The 12,873-nt window shown below is 42.0% G+C and overlaps 1 protein-coding gene across 5 annotated transcripts in view; it reads right to left on the bottom strand.

Annotated features, from left to right (window-relative positions):
- Positions 1-240: 240 nt before the first annotated feature.
- dnmbp (dynamin binding protein) overlaps positions 241-12,873 on the bottom strand; it is a 46,165-nt gene continuing 33,532 nt past the window's right edge. For 2 of the 5 annotated variants that reach the window (XM_019264784.2, XM_019264785.2), the window contains 13 exons: positions 7,390-7,598; positions 7,156-7,255; positions 6,600-6,747; positions 5,453-5,470; positions 4,293-4,492; positions 4,069-4,199; positions 3,847-3,951; positions 3,453-3,581; positions 3,009-3,344; positions 2,729-2,917; positions 2,443-2,635; positions 1,662-2,329; positions 241-1,372 (listed from right to left, as the gene is read on the bottom strand). In XM_019264784.2, coding sequence (XP_019120329.2) covers positions 1,187-1,372; positions 1,662-2,329; positions 2,443-2,635; positions 2,729-2,917; positions 3,009-3,344; positions 3,453-3,581; positions 3,847-3,951; positions 4,069-4,199; positions 4,293-4,492; positions 5,453-5,470; positions 6,600-6,747; positions 7,156-7,255; positions 7,390-7,598 — 2,612 coding nt within the window. In that variant the 3' untranslated portion in view covers positions 241-1,186. The remainder of the gene's footprint in view (positions 1,373-1,661; positions 2,330-2,442; positions 2,636-2,728; positions 2,918-3,008; positions 3,345-3,452; positions 3,582-3,846; positions 3,952-4,068; positions 4,200-4,292; positions 4,493-5,452; positions 5,471-6,599; positions 6,748-7,155; positions 7,256-7,389; positions 7,599-12,873) is intronic. The other 3 variants (XM_010742076.3, XM_019264786.2, XM_027289312.1) reach the window with 2 other exon arrangements.

Below are 12,873 nucleotides of genomic sequence, written 5' to 3'. Positions count from 1 at the left end.
CCAGGATCTGGAGAATTAAGTGCCGACTTGCTGGAAACTAAAGTTAATCGATTCAGGAAATGAAACAAAATTAATTTGTAGCACACAATGTGCTTTTTAAAAATCTTTTACCTTAGGGAAGTGAAGTCGTTGGTGTTGAAGTACAAGTTAGGTCGCAAATTTTGTCAGGTTGCGTTATCAGATTTGTAAAATATTGAACACCATGACACAAACATGACGAAACACACATTTCAGACACGGTTGTGATTTGTCAGCTGTGCTGTTTTTTATTTAAACAGTGATCACTTTACAGTGGGAGCAATAGCATATTCTTAATATACAGCACTATATATAATGTACATGGAGCATGTGGAGAAATCAGATCAGACCACTATCTGTCTCTCCCTGTTTGTTAACCCCCTCTGACAGGTAAAATGGGTCATCAGCTTTTTGCACAGTGTCAACCCAGTTAAAAACAATTGTTTCATGTCACTGACAAGAGGAGTGCTTGTAAACCTCTGATTATATCATAATGCTTTCATATAATCTAGTCCATATTAACTTCATACAACACTCCAAGTTAGTGTTGATGCCTCTGCAGACACTTCAAAACTAGCAACCAGTAGATAATCATCCTTATAAGTGCCTCAATCCTTGATTGTTGAACAGTACGGTGTAAATGCATCTAATACGCATGCATTATTCTAGTGGTGAAAGAAACCACATGCAGAAAAAGTGAATAACACAGTGTTTCGGACAGTCTGTCTGCATACCACTTTATGTTTGTTTAGAAGAACCAGTCTGAACCCAAAGTATTCACATTTACATTGCAATCTCCCAATGTGCTAAGACTGTTCTCTTAAAAACATACAATTCATTGTCTTCAGCCCCAGAGAATATGGCAAAAATATGGTGCAATTCACAGGTTTTTCACTGGAAACAAAAAGGGGGTACGGTGCAATTTCCAGTAAGTAAAAATAATATAAAAAGTCTATAAATATAGGCATATAATGCTAACTTATAGGAGCAGAGTCAGCAGCAATAGTCAGTCCTTCCCACTATCAAACTCCATGACAACAGATCAAAAATAAGTCACAGCGTGCCCAGATGCTTGTTTGTCTTTTTGTTCTGTCTCCTCGCAGAGTGAGAGCCTCCTTAAAAAGGTCCAAGTACAGTCTCAGGTATCATCCAGGAGATACACCTTTGTTCATGTATATTCTGATTTGCGGATGTAGTTGGAAGGCACGTAGCCTCGTCGGCCTTCGGCCTCCCCCAGCCACCAGTCACTGTTGCCGTTCATGTCCTGGAACTCCAGTATCCGCAGCCGCTGATTGGCCGAGATGCTCATTTCATTGGCGCAACGGGCATCGAAGGAGTAGAGAGCGTAGTAAATCTAAAAAAAACAGATAAATAAATGTCATCATTACTATTTTTTGCTATTTTGCTATTTTAAAATAGCCCTCATTGGCACCACCTGGTGGTAAAAAAAACAACACAGTAGAACCAATTGTCGTTTTTTTTTTTTTTTTTTTTTTTACAAACAAAAACTGATGCCGTAAAAATAATTTTTAAATTTGTTTTGTCAGATAAAAGCTCAGCACTATAGCTACTATAATCACTTTGATTACACTTGTGCTTCTGTACAGTAAATCCTGTCTTGTAGCATGCAAACAAAATCTCACCTGATGACCATCTACTTCAGGTTCTGGTTCTGGTTCCGGCTCCGGCTCGATGTACTCATCTCTGGAGTACGCAGACCTCTTCTGGCCACCATTATCTCCATTTCTCCACTGGTATGAACTGTAGGTTTTGTCTGTGTGTCCATATCGCTGTGAGCGACTGTTCCTGTGTGAAGAATAAGACTCTGTCTCCGAGAGGTCCGACGTCTCCTTCTGGCTGCTCGAACTTGCATAACTCGTATCGTACGCGTCTCTGTGGCTGCCTGAATGCCGGTAAGAAGGCTCTGTGTCCCTGTGACTGGAGGAATTTCGGTGCGTTTGCTCAGAGAATTCCCTGCGGTTTGAGTGATTTCGGGGCGAGGAGTTTATGGAGTTGCTCTGGCTGGCAGAGTCGGGGTTGGGTGCATCTCTGTTGTGACTCCTGCGGGACGAGGCGGAGTCCAGCGAAGGGTGCGGCGATGAATGGCTCGGGGGCTGAGATGTGGAAAAGCTGACAGTGGCGGTTTCCTGGTTAAAGGTCAATGTGCTGTTGCTGTTTTGGCGGGAGAAAACGGGGGAGGAGCCACCGTAGCCAGACTCATTGGACGATTGGCTCTCGATGGACATGTCTGACTGGCTCCTGCGTGGGTTGTAGGGTTTGAGGAAGGAGGTGTACACAAACCCCTTGGTGACTGCAAATTTAAAAAGACATGGAAATACATTTTATTGCTGTGTTATCTTTTCCAAAGCCAGAAGCTAAAGACATCAAAATATGTGGTTCATCTGACTGAGACCGATTACCTACCTCCATTATCAATTAGCCAGCGGTTGTTGCTTCCCATGGGGTCCTGCTGCTTGATCACACCCACAAGGTCTCCCTCTTGTATGGAGACATCCAAATCCTGGGCTGCATTGAAGTTTCTCTCAGCCTGGAAAAGCTTCTCAGGACCGTAGCGTACCAGAAGTCCTGCACGGTGTTCATCTGTCTGCGTGCTTGACTGGAAGGAACCAGGACAAGGGTCATGGTTAGATCACGTTACAAGGATGAAACTCCATGTGCATGGCACAAATGACATGGGAGATCAACTCACGGGTGTCTGCAGTTGCTTTTTAGAGTTCTGCTTCTCTAGAGTCTTCTTCTCGAAGGGCTTCTTTGCAGTGGTGGCTGGAGGCAGGTTCTCCGGACAGAAGCTGAAGCCCTGCAGGAGCTGGAGGACTCGGCCGTACCCTTCATGGAACTGTGCAATGAGGTTGGTCTCTGTGGCAGCTTTGTTAGAAAACTGGAGACAAAGAAAAGGGTCTGAGTTAATAACAGAACGTGGCGTACAACAGCACCGAGAGTCTAACTTCATTAAACAAAGACACACTCACAACCTGTAGGAGGGGCTTCAGCTCTCCCAGTGTCGTCTTCATGAAATCCTTCTGGGCTTGAGCGAAAGACCTCACGCAGCCGGTAAACAGCTCCTCTGCCGCAACGTAGAACTTGGGGAGCTCGTCCAGAAGCTGGGCATTGAGCGCCTCGTAGTTGTTGCGCGCGGCCTGCAGCTCGTCCTGGATGCGCCGGTCCTTGAGGCGGTCGGCGCGCTCCTTGCAGTTGTCGTAGTCCAGCAGCTTGTCAAAGCGCTTTTGGATGAGTTTGTGTGGGCCGGCAAACATGAGGAGGAGCTGGTTGAGCGGGTTGATGACTAAGGCCTCTGTGCGTTCCTTCTGCTCAGGAAATGAGGGAAGGGGGGGGTTGACAGATGATTCGATCAGAGGTAATTTCGAGTTTTTCTACACCAACTAAGTGAGGTCAAAGAGAGGACGAGGACTTACAAATTCTGTGAACTGTCGGTCACTGATGCAGCGGTGAGCTCTCTGGAAATGCTCGGCATCGAGAACGCTGCGCTCCGTGTAGATGTCACAGAAACTGATGGCTGCCAAGACTTTTACAGACGCCGATTCCTAAAGAGATGTATCACAATATATTATTATACGCATTTTTCGATTTTCATTACAAACACTGGAATTATGGCACAAGACAAATACTGCCCGACCTGTCTTTATGATATTTCCATTTAAAACTTAAAAATGAAGACCCAATATTCAATCAAGAACTCAATTAGATGTACACATTAAGATTCTGGAAATCCTTAAACATGTGATGAGTAAGAATGATATCTACTCTAAGGGTCTGATTTTTCATGCCATGATGGTAAAATGTTCTCACCCTTATATGTTGCAGGTACAAGGAAATGTCCCTGATAAAAGACTTGATGAGTCTCTCCTGTAGCCTGAATTTCTTTTCAGCCTCATCAAATGCTTCATCTTTAATCTGGGGGGAAAAAGTCCAAGTAAGATCAAAACAAAACACATTTCTTTACATTTTCACAATATTTAGGTAGTCTTCTCTCTACTGTAGATGAAAACTTAGCCAGGAGCAGTGGTGTACCTGGGGTGAAATCCCTGTGAGGTGTTTAAGGTGGCTGCTGACCCGGTTGGATTTTTTGATAATGGAGTGCATGCTTAGCTTGGAGATCTTGTCAATGAACGTGTCCTCGTCGCCTTTCCTGTACTTCACCACTGTGGACAGCAGGGGGAGGAACATTCAGACTGTGCACTGGATACATGTTACCAGAGACTAAAAAAATCAATCCGATTTCATGGGATTTTTACCGAGGTCCTTCCTTCGCTTGTACTCGTTGATGTTTACGTTAATCTCTTTGACGGCCTGCAGAGCCTTCGTCAGCTGGGGCCGGTCGTGGTGGCTCTCCGGCGTGGCCCCGAGCAGCTCCATCAGCAGGAGAGGGTAACGCATCACCCGCTGCACCGGCTTGATTAAGAAAGAGCCGAGGTTGATGTAATTTGTTTTCCCCCTGAAAAAGTGAGACAGGGTTTGGTGGGAGTGAAAATAAGAATATGTGAAGTGTGACAGCCTTCTACCCACTGTTACATCCACGGCTACTGAATTATATCGACTAGAAATGTTTCTTCCCATGTTCATATAAAACATGTCTCTGTATCATGTGGACTGTATGATCCAATGATATGTAACCATCATCACATATGCATATTGTGATGATTACCAATACATGGTTTGAGAGACATAGAGGAACAGGGAAGGCACAGTAAGATTATATTCATTTGCTTAGTTGTAATGCAATCTAGAGGACAAATAATCTGGATGTTTATTTAGCCAAACTGTGATTTTGCTTTTATCTTTTCTCATTATTATGAGATAATTTCTTGTTACGGACAAATGTGGCATTTTATTTTAAGCCAATTTCAACTTCTAAACAATAAAACATGCAAATAAATACATTTTTCATTTAGTACAATGAGAAAAACAAATGTTCACATGTTTATGATGTTTGGGGTAGATTTTTCAATGTAAAACAACTTTTTTTAAATAACTAAATCTGTTACTGTGAATTGCATTTGCCCTTTTTGTCCAGAAGATGGCATTAGTTGTGTTTCCCAGGATCAACAATGACTTTGTTTATCCACAGAAGACGAGAAGCGGAGGAGTCATGAGCATGTTGAATATCTCTCCTCACAACAACAGTATACAGTCTTCACATACACATGCAAAATATAGAATGAGCCCATCTGAGTCCAAGGAAAGAAATTGAAATGGCAGCACAAGCATTTTTTTTTTTTAAAGAGTCTTCCACACTCAGCGCACACGTGTTTTATTTGCTATCACACAGGGTAAACACACACACACAAGCAAACAAACAGAGGTTATGTCCAGGGGGGGTTAGTGAGCAAAAAGGCATGCGGTCAAGATGATTCTCATGCTGGAAACCATGACAACACTCGTTAGGGAGACTTACCACTCGCGATATATGGCCCTGGGGAAGGAAAGGTTGGAAAGAGATAACAAAAACAGGATTTTTAAAACTATGACCTGATGATAACTTTCATGAAATACTTATTTGCCAATGCATAGACTAAATCCAAAGAATTTCACTTCAGCTTTGCGAGGTCAATGAAGCAGTCGAGCCGACTGCGCCTGATGGTTGTTATGGTTTTGTTTTTATGAATTTTCTCTTAAAGCTGGAGACAGAGGCCCAGCGTGGCAGTAAAACAGAGTGGCAGAACACGTGACCTTTTTAAAAGCTGAATAGGTTGCAACATAACTAGAAAAAGTGTTTAAAAGAAAAACAACTAAATGTCAACACAGTGTGCACCACTTTCTTCTTGGAGCCAGCACCCTTTATCTTTATGACAGCTTCCGGTCTGACAAAACCCGTGTTTATCTTCAAACGCAGATTGATGACTATATATTTTTACAGCAGTGTTAACTCAAGCGTCTGAGTCACTGACGGTGAAACCGGGCAGGTGAAACCAGGTTGGGCGCATTCTTTGACTGCTCCACATTACTGAGCGCAACAGGAAGGCTATAAAATGGTGCGTTCACACAGCCGGAGTGGAGTAAAGGTGTCTTTAGAACAAAATGGCAGATTTCTTTAAAGTCCAAATTTATGTTTCAGACTGAAGAAGTACTTCTTCGGTTTAAATATTTACTGCGTATCTCTATAAGTTCAAAGTCTGCACGATTATTTCCATTACAGGAAACTTTCGTGTAGCCTTGAACTCCATAACAACGTGACTTTTTAAAACATATACTGTGATAACAGAAAGTCTAAACACCTTAAATCTCTAAAGATTGCTTTTTAAAATGATTATTCTATTTTAAAAAACAACTAAAAAGAATGTGCTGACCCAGTTTCATTTAGAAAAAGGCCTCATATCACACATGCTGCAAGAACACAGCTTCAGTTACTACAGTTAATGTTTTACCTCAACTGTAAATGTGTATTAGTGGCCTACTGTTGCCATGTTTTCATGCTTACACACACACACACACACACAAACGTGCATGTTTGGTCACTGGCGTGCAAAAAGTCAAACACACACACATCGAAGCTAAAAATCTAAAATGACACTTTTTTTATTTCTTTCCTCTCGGTGACTCACCTCAGTCGCTCCAGACACTCCAACACATGGCGCTGGATGTTTTCGTCTTTCTCGTAGGTCTCCAGCAGAGAGATGGCATCGTCGTGGTTCTGGCAGTAGATCTTGTACACCTCTTCCAGCTCAGCTTTGAAGTCCAGAAATACTTTTCCTGAGAGCACGGGGGCACAGGAACAAAAAGGTCGTGTTCATTCAAAATAAGGAATGGGAGAAGGAAAAAGCCAAATGTGTTTTACTAATATGGAAAATGACACCAAAACACACATAAAAAGTCTGAACAGTTTGTACAGACAGGAAGCTGAACTGTTTGGGAGCAATAACAAGTTACAAGTGATTTAAAAAAACATCTCTGGGATCATTTTTCCAACTTTGTACTGAACACAGCACTTCACAGTATCACCTTAAGATGCATTCAAAGTCTCCCTCAGCCAATAAAACTTAAACAGGTGACAGTTTATAGTCCATGCATGAATAAAGTACAAAGCACGGCGTGCAGAAAGAAGCCGTCTGATTGGACAGTTATTTTATAGGACTTCACTTTTAAAAACTGACTTCTTACCAATAGAGTCTGTGTCATGCAGCGTATCTAAGAGACGTTGTGACAGGTCTATCACAGAGCTGATGTTGCCAAAGAGTCCATCGAAGTCCACGTTCTTCACCTGTAGGGCCGTGCACATGGGAAGTGTTAAAAACAGTGATAAAAGTACACACAGGTTGATTTTTTTTGTATATTTTGAGCATGTAAAACTTGATTTTCTTGATTCAGAAATCTGATCCTCTCTTTTTTTTTTACCTGCTTCTTCTGCAGCGGCTCGATGATCTCCGCCACACACATCTGCAGGTCTTTGATGTAGTCCTTCTCCGTCTGCAGCAGCTCCTCGATGACCTTCGACCTCTTCTCCAGCATCCTCAGCTCTGGATCCTCCGTGCCGGCTGCGGGGGTGGAGTCCGAGGTCGTGGTGGAGTCCAGGGGTTTTGGTTGGGACGACAGGAGGGTCATCTCTGGAAAGACAGAAGAGAAGATAGATTCAGCTCCGTCAGTGCTTACAGCTACTTCTGTGCTATTAGGAACTATTATTTCTGACTATATTTAAGACAAAACTATGAAATTTATGCTCTTTTATTGCCGTGAAATTGGCACAAACACAGTTTCTTGTTGCAAAAAAGCAACAAAAGGAGTTACTTTGAAAAAGACCAAAAAGAGAAAAACGTTCCCAGAGCATGTCTCCATTCATTGTACCAAAACATACTCCTACCCGCCCCCACCCACCCGGCCTTCCTTTTACTCTTCGTCTTGTCTGACCAGCTTTTGATCAATGTCTCTGCTATCACTCCCAGAGGGCTGATCTCTGGGGTTGCCTGGGACTGGAGGGAGAGCCTGGTTTATATGCACCACTGCTTTTTATGAATGGACCCAAAACTGGAGTGGACTCAGCCTCTTTGTGTGCGGCACAATGGCCTGTGACAGCAACTAGAGACATACAGGCTCTCGGGGGACCGGGCAGACATTAAAGAAGTGGCAGTTAGTGGGTGACTGAGGGAAGGGAGATAACTGTACTGGAGACTGATGATACATGGTTGTACAAAACAACAGGCTAAATCTGACACACAGGGTTGGATATCTACAAATATCATCAATCATCACATCTTCTATCTGTACATTGCTCATATGTTAAATTCTATCTTTCATATTGACAACAAATTCTGTAGCCTATAGCTTATTCTTGCACCGTAGACCACCAGTGTTGTCCAAAAGCTATTAAAAACACAATAAGCCACACGGTTGGACGCACTGACATGTTGCTTCATTACCATGAACTTTAGCACTGTGGTTTTCAATCCCACATGCACCATTCAACTGCTGTAACCACTCACTACAATACCAAATCTGCAGCTGAAAATAGTCCCCCCCCCCCAAAATCGACTATTTACTTTAGGAAATGATTTATGCTTCTTAAATTGTGAGAGTATATATTTATGACCTATTTTATTTCAGATTTACGACATCAGGAGGAACAAATGGGCTTGAGGTTGAGAGCCATAGACCATAAAGTCATAAAGTATGATGAGATTGGACAAACAAAATGTTGGTTTTGGTCTTTTTATTTGTTTAAAAATGAAATAAAATGATTATCAGGAGCCTTATTCTTTAAGTGTGTCTGTGAGGAAACATTTCTAAGAAGTTAGTTTCACAAACTCGGAGTAGGTCAGTGTGATATTTTGAGGAATTACCGTAAATAAAGCTGCGGAGGGGTTGGAGGGTTGTTACACCTCGGTATGGGGAAGATGCAGCATGTTCTGCGTTGTGTTGCCGGGACGGGAGGGGGTGACGTCACCCTCGCTCAATGAACAGATGCTGTCAGAGGCTAATGAATTTAACTCCGCTTACCCTAATGTTACCCCGTGCACGTGCAAATTCGTGCATGCATTAAACACACACACACAGCTAGACTGCTTCAACATCACTATATTGTTTAAAAATCACACAAAAGCAGTTCAAGCTTTTTGCAAAAAAAAAAAAAGTTGTGTGACTGCTCACATAAAAAAATATCTGCTTTGAGAGAAGACTGATGCACAAGGCGTCAGTCGAAGATTTTTTAGATTTTGAGGCAACACTTTGTGAAATCAGTGTCTGATCCTTGGGCCTTTTTGTCTCCCTCCCACCCTCTCTATCTTCACGTGACTTGGCTAAAGCTTGACTTAAAGCTGCTTTTCTCATCGCTATCTCCCCTGCAGCATCCCCGACACTCAACAACACTCGAGTATTTCCCCGCTGATGAGAAAATAGCTCCCGAAAAGGGTTTTTAAAAGTCAAGCAGCAAACACAATGCAAAAGAGGGGGCCCGAAAAACAAAAGACTGGGAGTTTAATTGGAATCAAATCGGCTTATTCCCACGTTTTGATCCTCTTCTCACATACATTACACACACACACACACACACATCACACGCTCCACTTCACATGCTTAAATACGGAGCCGTTTCCATCATAAGCAACCTGTGACCAGATTTTGACCCACTTCTATGGAATTCCACTTTGCTTTGTCCTGTGAAGTATTTTCAAAAGAGGGTGCAGGCATTGTACACTTGTTTGCACATTTTACACATGCACACACACACACAAAGTCAAACAGATAAAGTACAATTCATTCATTTCAAATCTAACGTACAGCAAACTGCTATCAGAAGCTGGAATTCACTCTAAAATATTCTCCGTCTGACTATTGCATTTGAAAGAAACACACGCCTACAAAACACGCAATCACAGGTGAGCTTAGGCGTAACAAAAGTATATCGGCATGTGAAACAAGATCTTCCTGTGTCACTCAGCTAGTATCTACTGAATCACACACCTGTGACTGGATGCCAGCAATCAGAGACGAACCGCTCGGTGCAAACAGCAACCCGCTGCTGAAAAGCTCATCGTGGTATCGAGCCAGAGAATTCAACTCAGCAAAGTTTTCTAGGTTTCAAAATAAAAGATGCTTACAATTGTTTCTATAGTCAGTTGTTGTGTAACTGTATGACTGCAAACACCTGTTGACTGCAGTTTCAATATCTGCAATATGACGACCAACAGAGTGGATAAGAAAGCACATATTATTCTGAAAACACTGTTTCGCACTTTGAGGGGGAGAAACAATTTTGGAAAAGAGGATGATTTAACTTTACAGATGAAAAAAGTAAGTCCTGGGTGTATACTTTATCTCTTAGATACATACACACACACACCTATACACATACTGAGGTGGAGGTTATTGTACAATCGACTGAATATGGGTTATGAAATCCAGACGAGGGAAACCATGGATCATGACTCTCCAGGGGGCTAGTGGTGTCTGTATGGAAACCCGACAGACAGAGGATTAGAAAATGAGTTGCATTCAAACGCTGACCTGGTTACACATATTAGATAGTTTGGGAAATAAAACAAAGAGTATGTAATCTCTTCAATTATAATGAGGTTATGGGTTACACAGGCTAATGAAGGCAGATGAACTGTACTCCTCACTGAATGTCTCTATCTGCTGGACTGGAAAGAAATGCATTAAGGCTGCAGGATTTCTCTCATTTAACGCATGTGGTGTGTAAAAATCAAGCAAACTGGTGTTTTATCTACACGTTTTGTCTTCCACTATAAAAGTCTCTGTTTGTAAGGCACAAGAATCCACAGGTGGAATTAATACCAGAGCTGGGCCTGTTTCCAAAAAGCAGGTTCACTGAGTCATCTGGATCTCTTTGCAGAGTGAAAACCTCTTTTTACAAACGCTCATGTATCAGATTTAGGGACAAGGTTTGGAGAGTTAGTCAGGGAAGAACTTGTAACAGGAAATCAGACATTTTATAAATTGTAATTATAAATCATGTGGCTCAAACAAATAAAAGCTCAGTCACAATGCATGTTTTAAAGTTGCACAAAGATTAGGGAGATCGTGACTGGAGCGAGTTATCTCCCACTCTACTCCCACTATGATTTATGGTTAATGTGTATTATCTCATTTGTATGGAATCGAGCATGCAATGATTCTCATAATATTCATTCAAATCTTCCGTGTCCAGCTGGGTATGGTTTAAGTTTTGGTTAGGCAAAAATAGTTTCAAGAAAATGTGTTAATGGTCACAGATTTAATTTTACAGTCTCTTATCTTTTTTTTCTCAAATAAATAATAATGAAACTGAAATTTTCTCCTGAAATCTATAAAATAAGAAATTTATTCCCTAAAATTCACTGATGCACTCTCTCTATATTTTCACTGCCTCGCACGCAGACAAAAAGAGAGCAAGAGGGAGAAAAGAGAAGACGAGGAGGCTTCACCCACCTGCTGCTCGCAACTTTCTTCAAACCACTTCAAAAACAAGCGCACACACACCCCCCCTCAATCACACACACACACACATACACACACACACTGTGGTTCAAACAACACCACCCATTCTACGATAGTCCATTGTCAATCTGAAGTCCAGCTCCTGAGCCTCGTAGAGGACTGTGCGTCCCGCTGCAGAAACTCCATTCCAGACCTCCAATTACCATGAGAATGGATGGGAACCCACCATCATTAAACACAAACACACACACAGACAGACACACATGCACACACACACACACCAGGGAAGATGACCACTCTGGCAGACAATAAAACCTGGAGCTGGACTATAGCTGCTTCACCATGCTGCATCCCAGATCCATACTACATACTAATCAGAACAGTATACTGCAGAAGCAGTACAGAAATATGAACATATGTGTTTCAACACTAAGTCACATAGATACGTCATCTATCATGACAAAAATGTTTAATGAGCTTAACTATATATAGCCAGAATGTTGATTTCTGTCCCAAAGACAGGTGTTACCTGTGATAAATTAAACTTATTCAGCTTATTTGATCATTTTTGAAAGACATTTAATTGAAATTTCATATTTCGGATACAAACTTTTTAGAGAAATTTAGAGCATGACACCTTATTTATTCTATGCCCTCCATTTATCTGGTCACAGCTGCTTTTTTGATCACTTCTAAGTTGCCACACTGGATTAACTCACATTTGGTTACTCTGACTTTTATTAGAGGTTATGCTGAATGGGATGTGTCAAGTCCAGTGTCCAAGTCTGGTCCAGTTCTCGATGGATCTGTTTCATGTTTCACAGTCTACTGACACCTGACCATGCTCCTCCTCTGACAGGCTGAAATCTATCAAAATTATGATTCAACCTTTTCCTCTCAAATCCTCCTCAGATAGTTTGCACTTAATGATGATGACTTTCACCTCTTTTATATCGTCTATAAGTGAACTTTCTAGAGTCTCTAACTCTTTTAGAAAATCACTCTTTTGAAGCTCTTGTCACTTGTCTTTGTTGCACAGCTGCAGCAAACCCACTTTTCTAGCAACACTTCTCTGAATCCACACTTTGTAGTCGGCGTGCTGCATTAATAGCCGCGCAAAGTCAAAAGTTTGCCCTGCACAGAGCGCTCTAAGGTCAGACACAATCGCCGCTGTGTGTATTCTGCTCCAAAGTTCACAGCAGACTGCACAGTCGCCTTGGCAACACGAATAGCGGGGGCCCTCCTCATATCAAGCCAAGTTTTGGAGAGCAGGGAGTGGCTTAGCTGAAATGATCACATGGGGGAACTCAGTCGAGACACGAAGCATACTTGAGAATAAGTTCATACAAGCTCCCATACTCTAGAAATGAAAATGCCAACACAAGCAACAGGATCAACCCAACAACCTGCGAGCCACGACTTGCAATTAACACTGGATGCATTAAAAAA

The sequence above is a fragment of the Larimichthys crocea genome, chromosome XVI (genome assembly GCF_000972845.2).
Source record: "Larimichthys crocea isolate SSNF chromosome XVI, L_crocea_2.0, whole genome shotgun sequence".
Lineage (NCBI taxonomy): Eukaryota > Metazoa > Chordata > Actinopteri > Sciaenidae > Larimichthys > Larimichthys crocea.
This window is presented reverse-complemented; position numbering and strand designations above follow the sequence as displayed.